General features: G+C 43.3%; 1 protein-coding gene across 6 annotated transcripts in view; it reads right to left on the reverse strand.

Moving 5' to 3' along the window:
• Positions 1-2,527: 2,527 nt before the first annotated feature.
• Positions 2,528-27,491, reverse strand: part of SPATS2L (spermatogenesis associated serine rich 2 like) — a 182,425-nt gene continuing 157,461 nt past the window's right edge. For all 6 annotated transcript variants that reach the window (XM_043910449.1, XM_043910448.1, XM_043910453.1 and 3 more), the window contains 5 exons: positions 19,268-19,326; positions 11,972-12,081; positions 8,597-8,699; positions 5,522-5,742; positions 2,528-3,430 (listed from right to left, as the gene is read on the reverse strand). In XM_043910449.1, coding sequence (XP_043766384.1) covers positions 3,035-3,430; positions 5,522-5,742; positions 8,597-8,699; positions 11,972-12,081; positions 19,268-19,326 — 889 coding nt within the window. In that variant the 3' untranslated portion in view covers positions 2,528-3,034. The remainder of the gene's footprint in view (positions 3,431-5,521; positions 5,743-8,596; positions 8,700-11,971; positions 12,082-19,267; positions 19,327-27,491) is intronic.

Raw genomic sequence — 27,491 nt, forward strand, 5'->3', positions numbered from 1 at the left:
CATATCCAAACACAAGAGGGCACTCTAAACAGGCCGTGTAGGATACAGTATTGAAAGTGAGGGCTGGAGGGAAGGAGGAAGCTTAGTCAAAGCTAGTGTTGAATTCAGGCATCCTTCTATCTCCACTGTTCCCCCTTCTTCCCTCTAAACCACCCCACCCCCTACAACCCTGCCTCCACTTTGCTCTAGGAAAAGAGCTGTTGAGGCCCTAGACTACCTCTTCACATGGTTAAATCGAGTTTAAGGCTTTCAGAGTCCGAATTCCCAAATCTCTTACTTTGGCAAAAATCTGCGTGTTGCCTTTGCTCTAACTTTCCCCGTTGGCCGCATTGGATATTGCTTCGCTAAGAATGTTAAAATGGAATCTTTTTTTCTGATGCCAGCAGAATTGAACTGCTAGTGAACTGAGCTTTACATTGGATATAGAGTGTTATTTTTTCCCTACCCACTCTCCCCGCTCCCCAGCTCTTGTAAGTACAGCCTTTATTAAGGATAAATTTTATACAAACTTGTGTTTAACCCTCTGAACCTTGCTCAGCCCCTAGAATACGCTGGATGACTGAGCTGGAGTATGGAGAGATTCTCAAATGAAATGTAAAATTGGAATGTAATTGGTAACCCAACTGAGAGGTTTGTCTTTAACAGATGGGAGTCTTGGCGATACAATGTAGGTGAGTTTTGAAGTTATTCAATCTTCATGGGTATTAGAATGGTTTAACCTCTACTAGAGAAATGTTTAAGAAAAAAGAATCTATTCTTCTGGCTACTGTGTATTAAGTAGAGAGATTAGAGTGGATTTTTTTTTTTTTTTTGAAGTTTGAAACAGTTTAAAAGAATCTCAGAATTTAACCCAGATTTCTAGAATCACACCAATAATTCCATCAGAATAGATGAAGATATATATACAGTATTTCAGTGGCCTCACACTGGCACTAAAATATTGAAATTACCATTTCAAAAAATGCACATTGGTAAATGTTTACATACCTGGGTCTACAAGAAAGGCAAAATCTAGGAAAAAACATAAACAGGTATGAATGTTTCTTAGCATGCTTTCTTGTTTCTTTTCAGTAACTTGGAGCGTTTGTTATGTGCTTAGGAACGTGACTGCACTTTCTTAACCCTGAGAACAACATGATGGGTGTGTCAAGGTTGAGAGTGGGGGGTCCACCCCTGACAAAGACAGGTGTGCTCCTGACCTGGCAAACCCATTATTTTCCTGTTGCACGAATCACTTGACTCCTCTTTAAAGCTGTCACATTTATTTAAACTGACATTTTCTGTGGTGAGCCAAATCTTGGTACACAAAATTTGTACAAAGTCCTTCTGTCTTGTAAAATATAAATCCAGGGTCTCAGATGGGCTAAATGGAGATTGCAGGCCCGAACATTTATCTTTCTTATTTGAACGAACAACCCTTTCTTCCTTCCCGGAATGTGACAACATTTAAAATTCCTATTAAATCTCTGGATACACCCAGAGACCTCAGAAAGTTCTCTCCAGACAGAGCAAACATTCTCTTTGTATTTGGCAAAAGAAGAAACGGATGCTTGCGTGGTGTGCAGACTCAGCTCCTCAGGGCTGCTCTTTGGAAGAGAAGCCCACTGAACCTGGGCTGCCAGAAAAAATGTTAACATTGAGCTGAAAATAAGCATTTGCACTTGAAAGAGGCCAACAAATCTGCTGGATACATGGAAGTCCGATGGAAGCGGTGGCCAAACCAAGTCACCTTGCACTCAAAGACTGGGGTACTTGGGCTACTTGGGGTGTGGGCCCCTGGTATCCATTCTGCATTCCTCAGGAACAGAAGCCGTGCTCCAGGCAGCCCCCGTGCTTCTGGGGAGCCTGCAACAACCCAGCTTGGGGGTGGGCTCTGAGTAGTCTATGCCCATTAGCACATCTCATTTGCTGATTGATTGAGGGACAAGCCTACCCGCAGTCTGGGGCAATGATATGCAAGACCCTCCCTGGGACTTTTGACAAAGACACCTGCTCCTTGTGGATGCTACCTGGAGAGCTTCTCTTTTCTTCTAGACCATGTGGGGGATGAACATGAATCTGAATCTTAGGATCAAGGCAGGTATTTTACCCCATTCTGAACACAAGGTCAGCCTAAGGAGGAAGGGAGAGCTAAGATAATCAGGAGAAAGGAGCTAGAATGCTGATTCAGTTGGACCCAAGGCATAATTTTATGCTGGGTTTTTCAGCCACTGAACTAATTAATCATTTTCTTTACTGTTTAAAGTAGGCCGAGTTGAGGTTTATATTACTTGCAACCAAGGTTTCCAAACTGCCATGTCGTGTCCAAGATGATTGGGGTACACGTGCATCTATATATGTGTAAGGTACTGGCAAGGCTATGGTAAAGAATTCTTTCTTCCAAAAGGACCCTCGTTCCAAGAGAAAAGAGCATTGTTCAAAGCTCTGTGCCACAACTGCTTAAGTTTTCTTGAAAGTACTACATGGTACATTTTATGATAAAGTGGGCTTCAATTAAAAAAAAAAAAAAAAAAAAACAAGCCAGGTGTCAAATGCAGCATATTTTAATTTGTTTCAAATAAAGCAATATATGTATATATATATATTTTTCAGAAAAACACCAGATGTTAAACTCTACAAAAGCGCATGTGTCTTCAGCAGATCATGTTTGTCTGATCAATAAGAATTTTGTTTCCAACATTAACTCTCTAAAGACGATCAATGAACTGACATCACTGCTACAACATAGGTTGCTACTGAGCCTCTGATCTTTAGCCACATCTTGATTTTCCTAACAAATGAGTAAATACTGCCTGGCTAAAATGCTGCAATGTGTTGATGAGAAAAAGCGCCAACAGATCAAGCAAAGCCATGAAAGTTATGAAGCAAGCTAGAGCTGATTATTAGAATTAGTAAAAATGATTAAGAGAGGATGAGACAGCCGTACAGGATTTGTGTATTCAGATTGACTCTCTTTTGGCAGCGAATTGGGTCAGCACCTCCGGCAGGGAACCGAAACTGAGTGAAAACGGCTTTTTCCCCCCTCTCTCCACGCTCAGGCCACCAACGTCACCGCCGGGACCGAGAGAACCGCGGCATCTGTGGAAACTTCTATTCTGGTGGGGCAGAGGTTGCACTGGGAGGCCCTGGCCACGTTGCCCCGGAAAGGCCTGGCCTCCGCGCTGTCCGCGGCGTGCTGCCTCCGCCGGGGCTTTTCCGGGTGGGCGGGGGCCTCGGGGCTCTTCGGCCCCAAGGAGGCCTCTTGGTTTTTGGCGCCGCCTTTGTTTTTGGGACGGAAGCCGTTGTGTGGCTGTCTTCTGTGTTCGTGGCGGTTGTTGCTCTTCGCCATCGGATCGGCTTCATTACCACTGCCCTGGGGCTTGGCAGACCCGTTTAGCCTGTTGTTGTGATACTGCGGATTAAATCTTCGTCTTTGGCTAGAAGACCCATTCTACAAAAAGAAAGAAAGAAACGAGGTAGATATTAGGTGCCAACCCACCCCAGGTGACATCAAACCAGGGAAACCAAACCTCTAAGTCACAGGTCACCTTTTTTTTTTTTTACACCCCAGAAGAATGTGACAACATGCAAATGAGGTCAAGCTGATAAAACCCTCAAGCTTAAAAGAATGGTGGACTGTCTTGTAAATGGAAGTACAAGAAAATTGCTGATGTTGAAAGAGAGGTTACAGAAGTGTCAGACAGACAATTCCAGAACCAGGCCAAATAAAACCCATCAAGTGTAAACCTGAAATAAATCAGAAAGAAATGTAACACAGAGGCAGGGGAATGATGGTTCTCTACTATGCATATTTCTGGGACATTCTGTATAGACTATATATATGCATTCTCATGATCACATTACCAGTTTACACACCCCTAGGTCTAAAGGGTGGTTATCTGTGGAGGTGGGGACAAAGCTTAGTGTGCCGGCAAGAGTGTCCACCTTCCTGTCTATGCACAGCTCCCTCACAATGTGGGATGAAGCCAGAGCTGGGAAGAGACAGTATTCAGACACATGGGACACGGGCCTCTGCCTTCGTACTCCTGACCTGGGCCCTGAGTTACTAGGGGTGGGTCTGCCCTAAACCGATACCATCCTATCACAGTGCACAAACTAAGAACTTTATATATCTATAACTTATAATATGATACATCCAGGGAAGTAGTCCAGACAGACCCTAAGAATAGGCTTGGGACATTTGGGAACAGAATTCCAGGATCTCGGGTATTTGGAGAACTTTCCAGAAGGGAGAACGTAGATTCTGGGTAGTCACCTCTTAGTCTCTCTCCGAATGGAGGGCCATGGGCCATGGATGGGAAGGGCCATGAGGGTTTACTCTAAAGCATGGGGCCCAGCACAAAGGCCTTTCTTGGACTTAGATATATTTTCAAATTTAAACATGCCATCACCTGCAATGCTTTGCTGAAAATGATAAAACAGTGAGCTGAAAAGGTATCTATGTGGTTAACATTTAATCTGGCCTCCTTTGTTTTTAAATAAATTGTGACAGAGAAATTCAAACTAAATTTTGGACTTAATTTTAGCACGGGGTTTAATAATGAGCAAGGAACAAAATCTGTGAAGGTATATTTCAACGACAATGAAACAGATTTGATTATGATCTTGAATCAAGGACTGTATGAAACACTCCTTGTCAAAGTGCGGTTTAAAGTTCATGAAGACATCTGGGGCTAAAGAAATGCCTGTCAGAGTTACTAATGAGAATTCTAACAGACCAAGACCACAAAAGCCAACAGGGCATCTGTTAGAAAACCAGCATTTTGGAATGCTTAAAAAAAAGTCTCTTTATTCAAGCTCTTTCTGAAAGATGATGAAAAATGTCTTTACAGCATGCCCAACTTCTGAATCATCAAATCCCATTTTGTGGTCATTCTTTAATAAGCAGGGATCATGTCTCAAGAATATAATGGAGAAGCAGAAGGAGAGAAGACTGTCCTTTGGATATTTCTGTTTTTAAGGGTCATTGTAATGAGAATTAATAATGTCATTTTGAAATGCATGCTGAAAGCCCAAGAGAAGAAAGAGCAGTTTGAACTAACTTTGGCCTCTTATGGATAAATTAAAGATAAATGGGAATTAAAGGGTCTTAAAAAACATGCCAGATTTCTTCTCACTAATGGTGTCAGTAACCAGGTTCTCAATCTTGTTCGCATGTCTGTGAGTCCCTTCCATGTGTGGGCCAGTTACCAGTACCTGGGTGGCACTCAAGTCATGAGAAGCGCCATCTCATGTAGAAGGACTCTTTGCTAATGCTGTCAAGTGTGTGAAGACCACTTCCTCCACAGGGGCGAGTGCCTGTGATGGGGACCAGATGGACTCGGGGCGCTCAGGGAGGCTGGCCAGGCACATGGAGGCTCTACAGGTCAGGCTGCTGCTGTGGGGGGCAGATGGAGCCTAGGGGTGACTAGCAGTGGCTATTTTCTTCCTCTGCAAATGGGTGGCTTCTTGCCCAGGCAAGGCACCAGGGTCTGCGGGACCCCCGGAGGCAGGGCAGGGTGGCCTCCTTGGGGCAGTTTACCTGCTTATTAGCCGGCACGGGCTGGTGAGAGCTGTCGGCGGTGCTGGGAAGGTTGCTCGCCATTTTGGGGTTTGCCGCTTTACCCTCGGAGGGCTTGTTGTGACTCGATGACTTTCGGGTAAAGTTACTCTGTTTCCCAGAGGTGGCTGCGTGAGTGCTGAGCAGCGGCAGGAGGGAGCTGCAGGGAGTTCTTGAGGAGTAGTTGTTCTTTGGATGTGTAACTGCAACAAGAAGTGCTTGGTGTTAGGGGCTGTGTCTCCGTGGGCCCCCCTGGTGGCTCAGATGGTAAAGAATCTGCTGGCAGTGCAGGAGACCCAGGTTCGATGCCTGGGTTGGGAGGATCCCCTGGAGAAGGAAATGGCAACCCACTCCAGTACTCTTGCCTGGAAAATCCAATGGACAGAGGAACCTGGTGGGCTACAGTTTGTGGGGTCACAAAGAGTTGGACACAACTGAGCAACTAACACTCTCACTCACTTACTCATTCAGTAACCTGTTAGGAGATGAAAAGTTGGCAGGAGCTTCCCAAAAACCTTAAGGGAAGACGTTTTTTAAAAAGATGTCTTTGAAAAAGCGCTTAGGTTCTTGGAACCACAAAATGTCTTCTGTGGGAATCAGTGAATAGCATAATCATTCAAGCTGGGAGATATTTGTAGGAAAAAAGACAAATCTGAGCAACTTTAATATTGTTCCTTAGGTTGAGAACCACCTGGGGAAGAGGGATAATGAAACCCCAAAGTACCCTCTCAGCCCTGTCCACAAATGTAGTCTGCCCCTTGGGTTCCCCATTACCAAACCCATTCTTGCCGTTCTTGTCAGATCCCTAGACCAGCGGGTGCTGCAAAGACGAAGAACAACCTAGGGGTACATCCACACTTGGCCGGTCAGAGCCACAGTGTTCTGAGAGCAGGGGGGTGGAGTGATGCTGGGTGTCAGGGATTTTGTCACCCTGGGTTTATCACTCCAACTTTAAGGCCAGGCCTGCCAGCCCAAAAGATGCATCTTCTATATTCCATTAGAGCTAAATTATCATTTTTTATAAACTCTAGAACCCCACTGCAAATCTGCAACAATTCCAATGCTAATGTCAATTCCAATGCTAATGCCCAGGATCATCAGACAGATTCCCAGCAGGGATTAGGCAGGTCTGTTCAATGTTTACTATCACCCCTCCCACTGGTTTTTGAAACGGGTGGTTTTGATGGGATGGTTTCTATGTGATTATGCTGAATTGGGGCTGGAGGGAATCAACTCAGGGATATATTCATGACCTTCCTGTCATAGTTCACCAGAATTTGACTGCCAGTCTGGATAGCAAGACCTTTGGATCTTAAAAAATGGTCACCAGTTTTGAAAAGCAATTTTCTCTGCTACTTGTGTTGGCTTAGACTTAATCCCAGCATTCTTCCTGAGGATCCGGAGCATGGGTAGGGATCACAGCACATTAGAAATGGAAAGGACATGGATGCATCTCCAGGCCCTTCATCGGACAGGTCAGGTGTGATGGCATGTTGGGGGTTGTCTAAACAGGACCAGGGGATTTTAGTGGCTCTTTGCTAACGATATTCAGTTTTCTAGGGGTCATTATTAGGGTCATTTTCTAGGGTTCAGTAGCTGTGGGCTACTTCTGTGTCCCAGAAGTACAAAGCCCAGAAGTAGAGGGCCTTTTGAGGACTGCTGTCTCCCAACACGGAGGCTGGGTTCCAGTGTGGACACTTGGGGCTTGGTGAGGAGTGGTTCCTCCCCATCGGCGGCGACGGTGTGCTCTGGAGGAGGCTGCTGCACTTCGCTCGCCTCCTCGGACGGTGGGGTCACTTGGCATCAGGGGCTCGCCCATTATCAAGCTGAAGTGGAAGCTACGATGCGCAGTTAAATTTCCAACTGTGAATCAGATAGTCTGGCTTTCTTACAAAATCTGGGGATGGAGAATGGCAAATGGGGTAGATTCTTTCATAAGAGAGGAAGTACATAGAAAAAAAAGAAAATAACTTAAAAGAAAGTCAGTCAGAAATTCAGATATTTGTCAAAGATAGGTGAACAAGATGCTCACAGCAATGTTATTTTAATGGTGAGAAGATGGAAGCAACCAAAATGGCCACAATCCAGGGACTGTTTATGTCAATTATATTTAGGTAAATTATGGGTTAAAGTATATTGACAAGGAAAAATGTCAACCATATATTGTGAAATGATAAGAGCAAATTCTCCTACTATATATGTATGTCATGTAGTATAGTAAATAAGATGCAGTATAATTAAATACACTGCATAATTTACACAATAGATTATATGTGCATAAAAGTGTGAATGAGCCTCAAAAGTAATGTCATGTTGTATTTAATACAGCTGTGTAATTTTTAGATCAAGATTGTATTTTTTATACTCAGAGAAAAAATGCAATTTCCGCTTTGAAAAAAAGAAGTGCAGTCAGATTTCCATTTCTTAGCTCACTCTGAGGCTGTGGATATTCCATGTCCTTCATCTGTCCTTCTGAGCTCCTTGTGGCTGTCCTTGGAGCCACTTTAATGCAGGTTCCCACCTCCCTCAGTGGGTGGGCTGGAGCAGGGGGGAAAGAATCAGCCAATTTTGTTGCACGTTAACTGCTCTAATTAAGGGAGAGGCTCCGGAACTGCTGAGCAGTGTGTGTGTCACACACACACACACACACACACACACACACACAGCTGGGCCTTTCACGACAATAACCCATTGTTCCCAGACTTATTAGGGAGACTTGCTCTTCCCATAACAGGTCTGTGCAGAACCAGACTTTACAAATCACAGAGACACTTGATCCGGCAATGCTTAAGAAAAGTTTGCAAAAGGTATAAACTAGTTGACCTGTTCTGTTCTGCTTAATAAATCCTGGGGATTTACTGACGGGCAGTGGCATTTGAAGACTCGAAGTTCAGATCTTGACATTTTTAGTGACTCGTGTCATGACCTTAGATCATTAAATCTCTTTAGACCTTACTTTAGCCCCCTGGGGGACCACACACCTGACATTTCCCATATTGACTCCAATAGTGCCAGGCTTACTCACACAGAATTATTTAGCAAGTATGCAGAACTCACTTTCTCCGCAGAGCATGATTTGGGCCTTGAGCTGTTCAATGTCACAGGAGAACCGGGCAGCTTTCCCGAGCTCTTCATCATATTTGCGCTCGCTGACAAAGTGCTGCGGGGAAGAGACAGAACCCCATGATGACAGAAATGACTGAGACACGCTGATCCGTTCTCTCTGCTCTCCCGCCCCTGCTGTCGGTGTGAGAGCATCACCGGGTGGGGAGTGGGCCAACTCTGTGCTGGGAGGTGCCTTTCAAGTGGGCTTGGCTTTGTCCTGGAGCACAAGCACCTTCTTGTTCTTGGGAACTCGTGCAGGTCCTGTCTTTACCTTACCTGGGCTTAGACAAAACTGTGGTTCAGGCAAGATGAGTGTCTGGACTCACCTACGTAACCTTTCAGCATCCTACGCCCTCTTTCTGGCACTTTCTGTCCTGTTGTAAGTTATGGGGTTGCCTTCTGGCTACCTTACTAATCTGCCCAACGGCCTGCCCAGCTATCATTCCTCATGAGAAAGTGTGTCAACCTTCCTAGACATCCGTCTCCATTTTTAATAGGGGACCAGGAAGTGGTAAAGAACCTGCCTGCCAATGCAGGAGACGTAAAGACATGGCTTCGATCCCTGGGTTGGGAAGATCCCCTGGAGGAAGGCGTGGCAACCCACTCCAGTGTTCTTGCCTGGAGAATCCCACAGACGGAGGAACCTGGTGGGCTATAGTCCACAGGGTTGCAAAGAGTCAGACACGACTGAAAAAACAGCCCACTTAGTAAGTCCAAAAAGCCTTCAGTAACTAGAAACCATTATCTTGAATGGTAGAATTTCAAGTGCTGTTAAGGGAAGTGGGAAAGAGATTACTTTTCAGTTCATTTGAAATTAAGATCTATGTGCAGATGACAGAGGGAGAAATACAGAAATAACTATGACTCAGTCCCTCTGTGAGTTTACCAGGGAGTTCACCACGTGGCAAGAGAGACAGCTACCATAAAATAAAATATAAGGCAGAATGTAGTAGGTGCTTTAGGAATATGAAAGGGAAAGAAATTATTTCCTGCTGAGGGGAATAGGGAAAGAGTTATGTAAGAGGAAGCATTTGAGCTGGAACATTAAAAAAATATTGAACACTTACCAGACATGGGCCAAATTCTTAACAGGTAATCTCATTTTTATCTGATCACATTATTATGAAGTCAGTACTGTTATTAACTCTAATTTACAGAGGGGGAAATGAGGTTCTAAGAATCTAAGAGAATATGTAATTTATCCAAGTTTGCAAGAGCTGGAATATTGCATTCCAAAGCCTATGCTATCAACCATTTTACGATGAGTAGGGTTTTGATAGGTAGAAATGAAACTTGGAACATGAGTGGATTTCAATAGACCAGGAAGCTGGCAATTTCATATTCATCAAAATAAGTGTTTGTTATTTGTTTTGCCTTCCAGGATGTCCTTCTGGGTATTAGGACAGGTCTCACCAACCAGCCCCACTCTCTATTCTAATCTCCTTTGGGACCAGAGAACATCTGTGACATTAGAAATGCATCTGTGTCCCCAAGATGAAGGGTTTCTTCTACTGAAACTAATTAGCAATGGTCATAACATACTGGGGCTTCCTAGGTGGCACTAGTGCTAAAGAACCTGCCTGCCAAAGCAGGAGACGCGGGTTCGATCCCTGGGTTGGGAAGATCCCCTGGAGGACCGCATGGCAACCCACTCCAGTGTTCTTGCCTGGAGAATCCCTGTGGATAGAGGAGCCTGGTGGGCTACAGTCCATGGGGTCACAAAGAGTTGGACACGACTGACGTGACTTAGTGCGCATGCACACATAATGTATATGAAGTCTGGTGGGGGATTTTATTCTGAACAGAAGAGTAGACCTCAATGGGGAAGACCAGATTTGCTCTAACGACTCCAGTCTTAGGGTGAATGACTGAGCTGGAGGAAGACAGTGGAGGCAGAAAGGCTGGTCGGGGAGGCCATTACAATCGACTGGTGGGAGGCAACAAAGACCATGAGGGCAGGTGAGAAGGGAAAGACCTCTAGAACTTCTCAGAAGCTTCAGGGGAAGTCCTCATCTCCACAGGGCTCCCTTTCATGTCTAACCAGGACAGAGGGGACCAAAGAGTCACTTGCCACCTTCTACTATTCCCAACCACTTTTATGCTGGGATGGGCAGACAACCCTACTTAAAAAGCTAGCAGCAAATGTGTCTGCCTTCAATGCAGGAGACCCGGGTTCAGTCTCTGGGTTGGGAAGATGCCCTGGAGAAGGAAATGGTAACCCACTCCTTGCCTGGAGTATTCTTGCCTGGAAAATTCCATGGACAGAGAAGCCTGGTGGGCTACAGTCCATGGGGTCACAAAGAGTTGGACACAACTGAGTGACTAACACACACAAATGTGAATTCAGAGCACCCCAGTTCCCTGGAAGTTGATCAGAAGCAGGGTTGCATGTGTATGTGCATATGTTTAGTATACTAGAGAAAAAGAGGGTACAGAAAATTTAACTGTAACTTCCTATCTTGTTGTAGATACCTTTTCTGCCTTTATGGTGACAACTTCTCCTTCTGGTAACTGTACCCCAACAAAGTTTTGAAGATTCACAGCGTTGGTGAATCTGTCAATCAAGACCTCTCTTGGCCAAATGGCAGATGTGACCCAGATGGCGGCGGTTCAGAATCTCTCTCTTTGGGATTTGAATCAAGAGGGGATGGCTCAGGGGGTGATGACATCTGGAGGTCACTCCCTCGGATGGTGCCTGGAAGAGTGTCTGGTAATTACTGCTGCCTACATTCCTGCCCAGGTGTAGCCTGGAGTCTTCAGAGCACACTTTGCTTTGGGGAGCTACCTTCATATTTTTTCCAATTCTACTTGTTCCGGAGGTTAGCAGAGTCAGCCTCTGTTGTGTGCCATTGAAGAAATCCAATAAATACATATTTGTGGGTGGTATTCTTAATAAAAGGGCAAGTAAGCTAGAAAAGGATACAGGAAAGAAGTTGCCACATATTGTGCGTTCTTTAGAATCCTCACTGTTATACTAGCTTCATACTTAGTGTGTGTTCACATGTGTGTGGTTTATATGCATAAATTACATATGGTGAAAATAATATCCCCCTTCCCAGATATAATTTATGGTTGAATACATTTTATTTGGGTCACTTTCAATAGCCTGTACCTCTCTGTAATGCTATATCCCTTCAACCCATAGTATATTTAAATACAGTGATTAGGTGGTTCTTTACCCTTCTGTATTCTCAATTTCAACCCTGTGAAAGAGAGCGGGGTGTCTGATTTAGATCCTCAGAGAGCAGCGCTCTGTGGATGCGGAACAAACATAATAGGGATCAGAACTCTGGCTCAGGGTTCAGGCTGTGATATTTTAGAACTGACCTTAATTTCTGCCCTGAGTTCGGCCAGCTGCATCTCTGCCATCTGACTGGCTAGATCGGTAAGTCTTTTTAGTTCTTCTGCTTTCTTTTGACGAGCAGTCAAGATTTCCACTGCCAAATAAGAAGGGATAATACGTTAACGCCAAGGATTTAGACATGTTAAATGACCTAATTTCTTGGATCAGTTTTCCGTCTGCAGACTGATCACTTTGTTGCACCATGACTGATTTCTGAATTGGTCACTGAGGTGGGCTGTCCCTGGGTGTTCAGCACCAACCACTCATTTACATATGTCTTTATCCACCAAGCGTCAAACCAAACATGGTCCTTTCTGATTCACTGTACACCCACAATCTTCTTCATTTTCCCCACTGGCATCTGATCTCACTTACTTAATTTGGACTTTCAGATTTGTGCATTACTCAGAACAACAATCTCCAAGAAAAGAAACATACAAATCCTATCTGAATGATACTGCAAAGACAGGAGTCCACTAAGCAAAAGCCATTCTTCTGTGTGTGCTGTACTATTAAATTTGAACACTGGACTCTCTGAACTTAACACATATTCATGTAGGGCAACTAGCTGTGTTATTGAAATATGACATAAAAGTTTTCCTTTATTAGCTTTCTGTGAGCTAGAAAATGCCTCTTCTTTCGCTGCTCTGCAGATTTGTTTCCATTTTGCAACCAAAGAGAAGTTGCAGACCACAGCGTCTTGTTTTTGTTACGAGTCCACAATGGAAAAATTTCCAGAGTGAGTCAAAGCCTGCTTGAACTGAATTCATGTGCACTCTGTAGCATCTGCACATACAGAGAAGACACAAAGGCGTTTTCAGCATCACATTTCACACACTTGCCAGATGAACTAAAGGTTCAAGTAGATGTATGAGCCCACAGGTTAATTCGTGTGTGTGTGTGTATGTTCCCCAAAAGATCATGGAGCTCAAAGCAATCAAAGCAATGAATACAAATACATTGGGTGAGGTTTAAATAAGAAGTTTGATTTTATAATACATAGACTTGCAGTTCTCTCATTCCAGTCACATACGAATTGCCTTCATTTCTTTTGGACAAAGATTTTGAGTTACAACAAAAGAAAAGTCCATCTAACTAATATGATATGCACACGGAATTCACATTCCCGTCTCAGCTGAACAAAGGTCAAATGCTTTATTAGACCAGATTCACAGAGCACATGCCCAGCAAACATTGTGATTTCCCACTGTAAGAGTCCTTAATTTATAAATGTCCAAAATAGTTACTTCAAAACCCCCCAAAGATGTTCAGAATCAATCGAGAGTTAATATTTCCTGCAAACCATAAACCATTCTTCAGACAGGCTGAGAAACATCTTTTTTATGCTGATACCAATGTCAAGATGTCAGTGAAATAACTGATTTGTAACTCATAAAGCCTAATCATCTGACAGACTACTCTAACGATGCTTTGATCATTTACTGGGATGCCCCCTGCCTCCCATTTACAATACCATGTAGCCGGGCAGAGGCTGAGCTGTGCCTGGTAGCATTTCGGGATATAGAGGAGCTGGAGAAAGCTTGTCCTGATGGTGGGATGCAAAGGAATTTTCATCATATTACTGAATGATGTCCCAGGTTACCCAGTCACACTGGAAGTCACAAAAAGGTAGCCCACCATCACTTTTGGTGACAGGGTACACATGTTTTGTTTGGTCCACACATTGTTGTTGTTTAGTCGCTCAGTTGTATCCGATTCTTTGAGGCCCCTCCATGAACTGCAGCATGCCAGGCTTTCCTGTCCTTCACTATCTCCCAGAGTTCGCTCAAACTCAGGTTCATTGAATCTGTGATACCATTCAGCCATCTCATCCCCTATTATCCCCTTCGCCTGTCCTCAATCTTTCCCAGCCTCAGGGTATTTTCCAAAGAGTTGGCTCTTTGCATCTGGTCCACATGTTACTTTTAGAAATAAAGTGCCCGTATTTGAAAATTAAGGTATTCCATTCAAAAGCTGGATTTCTGGCTATTATTTCTGGCCACGGTTGGCCAAGCATTCCCATATCAAAACCACTGGCTAGAGCTGAGGAGTCACTGGAGCATGACATCCAGTGTGCTCTAGTCCACTGCTCCTCTGCCCCACTCACCTTGCTTGACTCACTAATGTGACCTGCCTGGCCCCTGTGGGCATTTCCAATTCTGGCAGAAACTGCACATTTAGTTCTTTGTATTTATGATAACTAGGACCTATTACACAGTGGGTGCCCAATATGTTTGCTGAATGAAAGATTCCAATGAATGGATCAGTGCATTACTTAATAGGAATATGCAAAGAAAGGCAGAAGTTCCTTTTCTACAGGGCCACTTAAGAATATCTAGGACCCATACCTTTGACAGGGCTTCCCAGGTAGTCCTAGTGGTAAAGATGTCCAATGCAGGAGACATAAGAGATGTGGGTTCAATCCGTGGGTGGGTAAATTCCCTGCAGGGCTAATGGCAACCCACTCCAGTATTCCTGCCTGGAGAATCCCGTGGACAAAGGAGCCTGGCAGGCTACAGTCCATGGGTCACAAAGAGTCGGACACAGCTGAAGTGGCTTAGCATGCACTCACGCATACCTTTGATTAATCAATTATTTCCCATTATAATTCAACATATGGGTGGGACTAAAGCCTAGAGAATGAGAAAATGATTCTTGAGTAGGAAGATGAAATGAGGTACTTTCCTCTGGCAAATGTGAAATTCTGAAGGTCCAGATTTGATGAGCAGCTAGTAAGGGGTCAGTAGACCCCGAGTGACTACACGGTTAAACAGATCTGACTTTTCTTAATGGATCATTTGTGGGACTGGTGACAATTAGGGGTGATTGTTCTTTTTGATGATGTAGAATTTGGGCATTCATACCAAACAAAAGATTTGGTAGAAATAGATATAAATGGGCCCTAAAATAGGAATGCAGGTGCAAGATCACCAATAAATTCCGAGTTTATACTCATGCAAATGTGCATGGGAATGAATACTTTGCATCAGCAAGTGTTGGGATGAGTTTTACATATAGTCTCATTAACATTTCAAAGATTTCCATTATGAAAAAGCCCTAAAACTTGAGATCGAAAGCCAATATTCTCTGAGGGGGAAGTCAACATTTTCACCTCAGAAACATCAATGACAGAAAGCAAAACCAAAACAAATCAGTTCCTAAAATTCATTGATCCTATAATTTAAAATAAAGTAAGTATGCTCTGAAAGCACCATCCTTTCAGAAATGTGTAGAAGGAGACAGTTCCATACGGCTTTAGATTTTCACTGCATTTCAAGACTCGATTAGTATTATTTATGTAGTTTTATAAACTGTCATCTGGTATGCTGAAATCCATTCCCTCAGTAGGATTTATACTTTCCTTCAGGTCTCTAGAATACATTGGAAGCTTGTTCATATTACTTGAACCACAGAAAATTTCAGGTCTTCTCGAATAATACTCCTTAGCAGAGGGTGTACTTGAAATCCTGGGGTCGAGGTTGGGGGAGGTAGGGAACCAGGAGCTGGGGCAGAAGTAGCTGTTTAAATACAAAGTTGTCTTTGAAATCCTTTTGATTCCTTAAAAATCCTGGTGAATTTTGCATTTTGCTTAATGATGAATCTGTGTTCCATTAATATAATGTTTTCTTCCCATTTCTAGTAAATTCGACACTCTGGGAACATGCTTGTCTAAGGCCTCCAATTCCCTGGGCAGCCAAAGTTTGTGATCATACTACTATAGCATCTTCAGTTTCTTCATCTGTAATATGTAATAACTGTATACCCCTCACAGGATTATTATGGAACTAAGTGAAATAGCCTATGTGAACTGATTTGACTAGTGTACTAAAAAATCCTAAGTAAAAATACTATTAATAAAGTGAGATATATTTATCTACTCTCTTATTGCAGTTGCATTAATGCTCACTAACACTGGATCCCACAGCCCATGGATACTGAATTAACTATAATGATTCACTTAACACAATGAAGTACTCACAGTCTTCTCAGCTTTGTGTTAGGTGTCATGAGGAATAGAGATGCTTACGTTATAATTAGGGAAATGTGGCTTATATCATGTGCAGGAAATGGAGACTGTGGAAAATACTCTTGAGACCATAGATAAGGAGGCTCAAAATGGTGGTTGTAAAAACAATTTGGGGTTTCCCAGGTGGCGCAGTGGTAAAGAACCTGCCTGCCAAGGCAGGAGATGCAGGAGATGCGGGTTCGATCCCTGGATCAGGAAGATCGTCTGGAAGAGGGCGTGACAACCTGCTCCAGAATTCTTGCCTGGAGGATCTCATTGACAGAGTAGCCTGGTGGGCTATGGTCGACAGGGTCGCAAAGAGTTGGACACGACTGAAGTTACTTAGCACGCACAAAGACAGTTCAGTACTTTATAGAGAGATTTAATGGTTTCTTCTCTCGGTAAAGAAGACTCACGGCTAACACACGTGTGTCACCTGAGAGAGGCCGCATAACTTACCCTCTGACCGCTGTTTTCTCAGGCGGTTGAACTAACTTCTTTACTAAGATGAGCCTTCCCTCTTGGACACACTGAGTCAGGCACTGTGCCAAGTGTCTGACATGTGTCTTCTCCTTCTATCTTTACAGTAACTATTTGAGATAGACACAATTGTTATGCCCCCCTTTCCTTTTATTTTTAATTTTAATAACTTTCTATTTAACCCAGTATATCACAATATATCATTCTTTCAACAGGTCAGCCATACAGAAATTATGAATGTGATATTTACTTTTTTTTTTTTAAGATATTCAGTCTTTGAAAGCTAGTGTGCATTTTACACTCATAGCACATTTCAATTTAGCCTAGCCACATTTTAAGTGCTTGGTAGCCGCATGTGTTATGTCCCCTTTTCTGATAAGGAACCTGGCTTTGAGGACATCACAGAATAGTTAAGGTCACACAGCCAGTAAATGGGTGGAACTTGGATGTGACTTCAGTTCTGTTCGCCTCCAAGGTAATTGAACTGGCTTCCCCAGGGCATTGGGCAGTTCTACACCAGGACAGATTCCTGAAATTAGGGGTGTCCTGTGAACCCATCTTGCTGGTTCAGCTAGCCTGAAAGTTCTGAGTCTGCAGTTCCAGACGTATCTGTCTGCGGTGTGTCCCACTCCCCACCAGTGCTTAGTACATACAGAGCACACAGTAAATGTTCACTGACTGAATCAGCTTTAAAAATAGGGATGCTCTCCAGAGATGCCCCACCAGATATTATTGTCCCAAGGAAGAAGAATGAACACTTGAAATCTGAGGCCTTCTGTGAACGTCTGAGAATGTGATGGGCTAGTAACTTTCTATTTTGGTGCTAGAGAAACATTTGTGTTTGCTTTGGAAGTTAGCATTTTTGTCATTAGGAAATGGAACTGAAAATAAGCTGTACCCAAGAAATAGGGAAAATCCTGTCATGGGGTAATCTACTGCTACTGAAGAAATCAACAAATTCCATAAAAAGAAAATATTTTCACAGTATCTAAATATTCCACAGCTTAACCCTGGATCACATTTAGTTTTATTTAATAAAACCTGCTGTATTTTAGATTCTAAAATGTTGTTTAAAATTATTTAGAAAAGTCATCTACCAAAAATAATGATAGCTATTTTTTCATAAAATGACTACTGAATTATGGCCAAAGGCCAGGCAAGAAAAATATTAAAAGAATGAAGAATTTGGTCTGATCATCCACTGATAAAAAAAAAAAGCACTGGAGTCAAAAGTACAGGAATTTATCTGAAAGCTGGTTGGGGATGCAGACTGCCATTTATTCAATTTATGAGATAAGACTTGGGTAAGGATGAAGAATTTAAAATGCCTAGGAGATAAAAATTGTAAAACTAAATCCCAGCTGAAAAATACGGTCTTAGGTTTCCCATTAATAAAGCAGATGAATTTAAAAATAAAAAGAAGGATCAGCATGTCCACTTGTGTTGAATTTGACTGAACAGTCTTGTCTCAGTTGAAATTTCCAACTCATGAATCTCAGCCTATCTGAGATGGCAAATCCACCCTACTGGCTGTTGAGTAACTTTACAACAGTGGAAAGGTTTAGAAATAGGTGTAAAAATAGTAAAATAAATCAAACCCAGAGTACTAATATTTTGTGTTAAATTTAGAAAAAGTTTTGTAATGATCAAGACTGTCTATGTGTGTTCATTATTTTACATATAGAATATTCTGTATCTTAAGCAATCTCACTTGTGATTTCAGTTTAAAATATTTCTTTTGGGGTATTAAGTTGGCAGGTGTCAGTGAATCTGACTGAGTTTGTACACAGAATTGGAGTGTTTTAGGAGAATTTCATTTAGTACATCTCTGAAAGTGAAAGTGTTAGCTGCTCAGTGATGTCCCACTCTTTGCAACCCCATGGACGGCAGCCCACCAGGCTCCTCTGTCTGTGGGATTCTCCAGGCAAGAATACTGGAGTGGGTTGCCATTCCCTTCTCCAGGGGATCTTCTCGACCCAGGAATTGAACTCAGGTCTTTTGCATTGCAGGCAGATTCTTTACCATTTGAGTCACCAGGGAATTATTAATCTTATAAGTGTTGCTTAAGAGCTTGGAATACTTTGCTGGTTAGGTTTGTGAGTTTGCCTTCTCAGGTTTCTGAAGTGCTTGAAAAAATAAGCTATATTAAATTTACAAATGTAATTAAAAATATTAAGGGGAATTGAAGTAACTTTCAAATAGAACAAATTTTTTAGGGGAACCTAATTTGGTAAACTTGAGTGAGTTGAAAGAACAAGTGAAAAGGATTGTATAAGTAAAATAGCAATATTTGTAAACTATAAAGCTTAAAAACTTATATTTTAAAAATTTAATACTAAATTCAATATCATTTTAAACCCAGTTAATTATAAGTAGTCCTATTTAGACACAAAAGTCTCCTGGACTTTAAATAAACCCAAGTGACACCTATTTTTTGCTGCATGCATATTCTGCCTTCTGCTCAGTGGGTGCTTCTGTTCCATCCTTTTGGCCCCCACTCAGAATCTGACTTAGATGGTAAAGAATCTGCCTGCAATGCAGGAGTCCTGGGTTCAATCCCTGGGCCAGGAAGATCCCCTCGAGATGGGAATGGTTACCCACTCCAGTATTCTTGCCTGGAGAATTCCATGGACAGAGGAGCCTGGTGGGCTACAGTCCATGGGGTCTCAAAGAGTCAGACATGACTGAGTGACGAATACTTTCACTTTTATTCAGAATCTGTATCACTGTCATCTGACCTATTGATTACTTCTGATTGGGAAGCTCCTAATCGAACAACCATGTGTCTACTTACTGGCTTCTTCTTTAACTTTATCCATTTCAGCCATTAATGAAACTTCTTTGTCAATGATGCTGGGGGGGGAAAAAAAACAAAAGCAAAGAATGCTTAATCAAAGATAAACTTTTAATAGGCACAGGAAATAAAAGAAAAATTGTTTTCATTAAACAAAATACAAGATTACCATAAATATTTCTAAGTTACAATGCCAGCAGCAGGCTCTGCCTTTCCAAAAATGAGGCAACATGGAAGGGATGCCCCCAGAGTTACACAGTGACATCTGCTGATTAAATCATTGTCAGCAAATCTAAAAACACAAGCCTTGTCAGACTTTCAGAATTGCACTGCTTTGAATTTCAATTTGGGAGTATTTTTGCCCTATGCATTTTCAAAGTTCCAAAACAATATAATAAGTATCTGAAAAGCTGGCACTCAGGTTATCAAGGCCTGTAATTCTCAAATGTCTCCATGGTTCACTCTCCCAGAATTGGTCTGGGAGGCAGAGAGGGGGCCCAGTTCTGATGCAGAGGGTCCCAGGAAACATGGGTCTGGGTCAATCCATCCACATGTTCTGTATTGAGTCCATGCTTTCTTGTTTGCCCAAATAAGCATTTCAAGGTCAAATTAACCTTTTCCATTATATTTATTTATTGGTTAGTCCTTTGAAAAGGTATGATCTGGAAAAGTAATAATTATCTGTCCAAAAGTTCCTCTCTCATCCTAACTCCTTGGTCCCCTTCCAGAATCAACACATCACAAATCACTTATATATCTTCTCACAGATTTTTATGTGTATATAAGCAGAGATGCCAGATTTTTTAAGTTTTCATCTCAACCATAAATATTTCAATATAGATAGCTCAAAGATTAAAAACTTTGGGGGGATGTAACCACAGTATTACAATACCTAAAAACATTAACAATAATTTAATGTTATCAGATAAATACTCAGTATTCAAAATTTCCTAATTGCCCCATACATTTTTTTTTTCATTTTTTTTTTAAACTATTTGAACCAGGATCTAAATGAGGCCTGTTCATGACAATTGGTTGACTGTCTCCTATATCCATTTTAATCTATACATTTCCTCCTATTTCTCGCTTTATTTTTTTTCCTTTGAAATCCAGTTGTTAAAAAACCAGGCTATGTGTCCTGTAGAGTTATTCAAGGTCTTAATTTTGCAGACTGCACGTCCATGGTATTATTTAACCCAATCTTTTCTATTTTCTATAAATTTGCTATGATATAGAAATTTGATTAAATTCAGATTTGTTTCTTATTTCAGGATAAATTACTTTATGTTATATACTTCTATCAGCAGACACGTAACAGGATACACTTATAAATATTCCTCTTGAAAAAAGAAATAAAACCTGAATGTGCTCAGATTTCTACATTAAAAAATAAATGTAAAGGAAATACAATGAACATCTCTAATGATTATTATATTAGTAGCTATTGGTGGTCATTGCCTAGATCAACAGGATTTGAAAAATGAGAATATTTGAATTCTCTCAATCTTTCATTTATTTATTGAAAATTTCTCTAAAGAGACACCTTCCTTTACCAACTATTCAGTTATCATGAAGTACAGTTTGCACGGATGAGTCAGGATAAATGCTCGGTTCTCTCCTTTTATTTATCAGTTTTCAAAACAAGAGTTGGTTCCTGCAAAAGTAATCAATGAGATGATTTTTTTTTTGCTGGTTTGTATAGTTTAATTACGAACTCATATTTAATGTGCTTCAATACACTTCAGTTATTATCCTTATTACTTTATTATACTCAGATTGTTCCAACAGATATACTTTTTGTTCTCCATCAGATGTACTTTTAAAATTTAAAGTGTGTTGAAAGTCTATTTCCCCCTAAGAGAAAATATTGTGTAGTATTTGTCAAGGTAGGAAGTGGTTCCTGGGATGTATCTATGTCTAAGAGTTTAGGGCTCCTCAACCAATGATATAGCCTAAGCACTTGGAGAGTAAGGACTCTCTGTTTGCTGAAGAGCTTGGCTCTTTCCAACCAGGAAATCCTAATGGAAAGAGCTGACATGAACAAGGAATGGCAAATTCTCTAGAACTGGGCTTGAAGCCTAAACCATCAAGCGCAGACACATGGCTTAAGGTCACTGGCTATGACCACTTTGGTGTAATTAGCATATTAGGAGGACTGTGCCTAGTTTATTGACATTAAGTACATATGATTTCAATGTGTTCTAAATATAGGAAATACATGATGCAGAAAGATGGACAGCGAGAAGAAAGTCTTTATCCCATCTCTGCCCCAGTTTACTCAGTCCCCGTGCCTGCAAGTATCTATTTGCTACCAGTTTCTTGCGTTTCTCTCTGGAGATCATACACCAGCATATGTTCATGAATTGTATGAAATGCTGGGTTAAGCCAATAGGCTTGTACTCCTGCAATTATCAGGTATATTTAGCTTTCCTGTGAAGTTCACAAATGCAGCTACATAGAGGCCAAGTGAATGGAGTGGGCAATTCTATGCTAATGTTTAGGAAAACAAGGGTAATGGATAAGCTGGTAGGGAGCTTAGGTGAGAACCTAGAGATCTGGAGTCTGGAGCCCAAATGACGACAACACGCTAAGCTATTCTGCTTGAGAAAATGGTTTGAATTTTTATAGTCAGTCCTGAAGGAAATCAACCCTGAATATTCATTGGAAGGACTGATGCTGAAGCTGAAGCTCCAATACTTCGGCCGCCTGATGTGAAGAGCCAGCTCATTGGAAAAGACCCTGATGCTGGGAAAGATTGAGGGCAGAAGGAGAAGGGGCCGACAGAGGATGAGATGGCTGGAGAGCATCACTGACTCCACGACCATGACTTTGAGCAAACTCTGGGAGATAGTGAAGGACAGGGAAGCCTGGTGTGCTGCAATCCACGGGGTCGCAGAGTCGGACACAACTTAACAACATAGAAAGGGAGATGAAAAGAGAGAGAGCCAGCCAGGATGGTGGGCGCTGTGTAAGGGTGAAGAGGCTGGGAGAAATCACTGGTAGTGAGGAATGCAAAGGAGCTTCCAGAAGCAGGAGGTCCACAGGTGCTACCGTGAGGTGTGTGAGGTCGCCTCGCTCGGGGCATCCAGACCTTCACACTTGGTGTGAACGGTCTGCGTGTGTGTGGACCCACACACCCCCCACAGACCCTCACACACACACAGACTGAGGAAGCGGCCGAGTTTCAAGTCCGCATCAGTGCAGGGCTGAGGAGGTGGGAAGGGGTCACAGCCTGAAGGCAGAGTGCCGGTGAGAATGCGGGGGTCTGGCCTTCATCCCTGAACCAACACAAGACTCAGGGCTTTTGCCTTTCCGCAGACATGGAACTGGTCCAGGGGGCTGGGACCCTGCTGACTTCAGGGCTGCAGGTCACGTGAGACGCTCTATTCTCTTCATCACACAGTGAAGCCGGGCTGCCCACTCGGGGTGGCTACACGGGATATGCCACAAAGAGCAGGAGGAAACTCCAGTCTCTGGAGAGCCTGACACATCACTCAGCCACTGGACAAATATGAGCTGAGGGTGGGGCTGGGGATACAGCTACGGATTAAAAAATAACAGATTCCTGCCAGCCTTGTGGCGCCTACATTCTTTTGGGGGAGCTGAGAGGAAGAAGGTGAGAGGACCTGTTGAGCTTACGGGGGAAACAGGGAGACACAGAAGGGAAGAGAAGAAAATGACAATGGTGGGAAGAGGAGCTTAGGATTCCCCACCCTCCATCAACCAGAAGGCTATGATTAGAGTCTCCTGGTTCTGAGATCATGCAAGGAGCACGTGATATCAGATGAGGTGTCTTTAGATTTCAAGGGACGGGACGGGGCAGACTGCAGTCAGAATGCCATGACAATCCCCATGGCCCCAGTCCCCAAACAGGACCATGGACCCTGTAGCGTGTGCATGTGCTGGGTGAGGAAGACGGTGTAGGAAGGGGCCTTTGCTAATTTCTTTGTCAGCTATAAAAGTACAGCTAATTTTTGTTGATTAAACTTGTTAATATAATTATGGGCTCAGAGAGTTTACAAGATGGACATTTGAGGTATAATCTGTATCCCTAGGTCTAACATGTATTAAACAAAGCTGGACATTCACACCACAGTTAGTTTAGGCCTCCTGGGCTAGCAACAGGAGGGATGAAGGGTACACACAATAAATTGTTAATCTGTTTAATGCCCACTGGAGGATGCGAAAAGCCTGTGAAGTTGGCATCAAACTATGCCTCCACTCCTCTGGGTATTTCAACAAAAAGACTGTCCTCAAGCATCTTAGTAATTCAAGCACCGCTATGTATGATTGCTTTCAAAATGAATGCATAAAGGCGAGCCAAGGGATCTCTGCTGTGTCAGGACCCTGCTCAGAATATATGATCTGGATGCAAACCAGCATTAAGGTGCCGGCCCCAGGCAGTGCCCCAGGACCTCTCCTGTGAGAATCGGTAAGGTGCACCTGAGAATTCTGCTGTATTCTTCTGTCCTTTCAAAGCAGCAGGTTTCTGGAAGGGAAGACCTCAGGAAGAGGATGTGGAAGTTGAAGAGGAGGATGGGACGGTGGAGGCTGGCCAGTCCTCTGGCAGGCTGCCAGACAGCAAGGAGACAGCATCACAGCACGCTGAGAGCCAGTTCAAAGGAAGGTCCGAGCGGAAAGGCCGTGTCTAACACCTTTATGGCTGCTCCCTGAGGCTTGCAGGATCTTAGGTCCCCGAGCAAGGATCGAACCCGTGCCCTCAGCAGTGAGATCATAGAGTCCTAACCACTGGACCATCAGGGAACTCCCCGCGTCTAACACCTTCTAAATGCCTTCAGTGCCTGGTGTCACGTCCAACTTTCTGAGCAATTTCATCAGTGCTATTCACGAGTCCCATGACAATTTCTTAGAGACACGAGGACAGAGGCTCACACTGATGGGAAACAGCTCTGTGGGCTGGGCAGGGGCGGAGGGCGCTGGGCAAAAAAACCCAGGAGGGAGCTAGGAGACAGGGAGGGGAGGGAAAAGGGTGGCACCGGACAGTTGACAAGCCACAGAAAAATCAGTGTCACTGTCCCATCCCTGCTGCAGAAGCAGAAAGGTCTCATGTGGGCTTTCAAGGTACCACTGTGTGCAGACGGACAGCAGCCTCCAGATGAGAGCTGTTTGTGACTTATACCCCGAGAGCGCGCCCTGTGCCCCACCCATTAGGGAGAGCACCCGTGCGTCACTGCAGTGAGTTCATTCAAGCATCCTAACAAACACCCTGGGAGGTAGGAGCTCCTCTCTCCCCTCAGCACAGGGCTCTGGCACATGCCCTTCCTGTTGCTGGAAGACCTTTCCTCCCCAACCCTGCCTTTCTTCACCTCCTTCACTTGGCGACTTTCTTTAGGTCTCTGCTTACTCATCCCTTCTCCAGAGAAACTCTGACGGAGTTTTAAAAAACTTCCGTTCTTAGACTTTATGATCTTAGACTATTGTGGGCTGCTCGACAAAAATGGCTTGATAGTGATGAATGTAAGGGAAGACAGCATATTCATTTTTCTACAGCATAACAGTAATGAAACTCTTTAATTGGTATATTGTAGTACTTGCATATAAATCATGTTTATGCAAAAATTTATATAACTTTTGTCACTGATGGAATCTAATCATTTGAGACACAAGCTTATGAATAAAAGTACAATGATATTCACAAAACCTCATAGGGTTTGGCTCAGAATCAAAACAGGTAGAGAATGATTCTGTTTGCAAATTGGGAGGGTAATAAATTATTGAAATTTGTACTTTCCCCACTCTAATCATCTGCTATTCTAGATACAGGGTATACTTGCTTTTCAAAGGTGATACTTGGAAGAAACACGGAAGTCTTTAATCAGCTTTCTGACCACTGAAAGTTTTCTAAATGGCTGGATAAAGTCCTCAGGAGGGCACCAGATTGAAGACAGAAACTATCAAACATGTTCTACATAAACTGAGCTCACAAAAAACCCATGCTGACCTCACATGTTTCAGACGTGCCCTTTATCCTTCCAAAAACACATCTTCTCATTTTATCTAAACTGCCTAGATAGTAAAATTTTATCCTGTTGCCATAAAAAAGCTTTTATTATTAAAGCAATAAGGTGTAAGGAGAGGAAGATTACCATGGCCGAGGCTTTAGGGTTTATTATATAGTTAATCACAGAGATAAAGTGTCATTTTATAAAAATGTTTCCACTGTCTTGATTCCTTTCTATAGAGGACTAATCATAACAATAATAAAAAGAATCAGAAAGGCACTTCCACAGGAAGAGATTTATCATGTTCTTCTCTGTGAAAGATTTCTTTAAATGTGGAGGCGAAGACACAGGGAGACAAAACGGCTTCATTTGAGAGCTCGGAGGAGCCATGTAGAGTTGGGTGTGTTTCATGAATAAAGATGCCCTGGTGGGGAGCAGCCCCTGGACTGTCAGTGGGTGAGAAGCTGGAGAGCAGAAGCCACCAGCAGATGCTGAGGAAGAGAAGGTAGGATTTCAAAGGGAGCTGAACAAGCTCAACCTCCAATACAGCCGGAGTCAGATGTTAAAGAGTTAAAACTGGGCCACACTTCATCTTCCTGGGCTGGCCTCAGGGAGGCCGTGGTGAGAGAAACTGCCTGTGAGCATCTGATCCCAGACAATTCCGCGTCACGACCTTCTGGTGGATGGAGTGCTTCCATGTAGAGCTTTAATTCCTGGGTTGCCAAGCAGAACCAAGCAGAGTAGAGCTTCAGGAAGCAGACCCAGCCCGTGCTCGCCGGGAGGATGAGCATGAGGCAGAGCCTTCGGACCACTGGTCCCTTAAGAGAGAAAAACATTGTGGAGACTGGACTTCCTAATGACCCGGTGGTGAAGACTCCACCTGCCAAGGCAGGGTACAGGCCTCGATCCCTGGTCTAGGAAAATTCCACCTGTCGCGGGGCAATCGAGCCCTCGCGCCACAACTATGGAAGCCTGCACTGCTAGGGCCTGAGCTCCGCTATAAGAGGAGCCTCCACCTTGAGAAGCCCACGCACCACAGCTGGACAGCAGCCCCCGCTCACTGCAACTGGAGGAAAGCCCACGTGGCAACCAAGACCCAATGCGGCCAAAAATAAATAAACGGTTTTTAAACAGGAATGTGGAGATGGCTAGGGAGGAAGGATTCTACTGAATGCTAAGGGGATAGCTGTTGACAAACCTAGACAGCATATTAAAAAGCAGAGACATCACTTTGCCAACAAAAGTTGATATAGTCAAAGCTATGGCTTTTCCAGTAGTCACATATGGATGTGAGAGTTGAACCATAAAGAAGGCTGTGCGCTGAAGAATTGATGCTTTTGAACTGTGGTGTTGGAGAAGACTCTTGAGAATCCCTTGGACTGCAAGGAGATCAAACCAGTCTATCCTAAAGGAGATCAACCCTGAATATTCATTGGAAGGACTGATGCTGAAGAATTGATGCTTTTGAACTGTGGTGTTGGAGAAGACTCTTGAGAATCCCTTGGACTACAAGGAGATCAAACCAGTCTATCCTAAAGGAGATCAACCCTGAATATTCATTGGAAGGACTGATGCTGAAGCTCTAATACTTTGGCCACCTGATGTGAAGAGCCAACTCATTGGAAAAGACTTTGATGCTGGGAAAGATCGAGGGCAGGAGGAGAACATGGCGACAGAGGATGAGATGGTTGGATGGCATCACAGACTCAATGGACATGAGTTTCGGCGAATTCTGGGAGATAGTGAAGGATAGGGAAGCCTGGTGTGCTGCAGTCCATGGAGTCACAAAGAGACACAACTCAGCAAGTAAACTTGTAACAACAACAACAAAAGGGGATGTTTCACCTCCCCTTGTTGCTCCGTCACTCAGTCATGTCCTTTCCTGGCCTGTATCAAATAGCTTAAAGCATGTCAATGAGAAGCCATAAAGCCAGGCTTCCTGTATAAACAATTTCCACTTCTTTCACTAAAGAGAAAGGGTGATGTACAAATACTTCCCCTCACCCTGGGCTCTGCTCCTTACTGCGGCATCAGGAGTAAGAACTGTGACCGTGGGAGGAATGCTAGCTGAGTGCAGGTGCTGGTGGAAGAGACCACCTGTACTGCTCAGGAGTTTAGGCATCTACCTCCCCTGCCCTGGAAGAAAGGTTTGTGCCCACCAGGTGGAGGGCAGAAAACCTCCCTTTATCCACTTAGGGTGTACTATACTGTTACCACGGGAACCATTTCTAGTCCCCTCCCCCACATCTTGCCAAGAATTC

The sequence above is a fragment of the Cervus elaphus genome, chromosome 8 (genome assembly GCF_910594005.1).
Source record: "Cervus elaphus chromosome 8, mCerEla1.1, whole genome shotgun sequence".
NCBI classification, from domain to species: domain Eukaryota; kingdom Metazoa; phylum Chordata; class Mammalia; order Artiodactyla; family Cervidae; genus Cervus; species Cervus elaphus.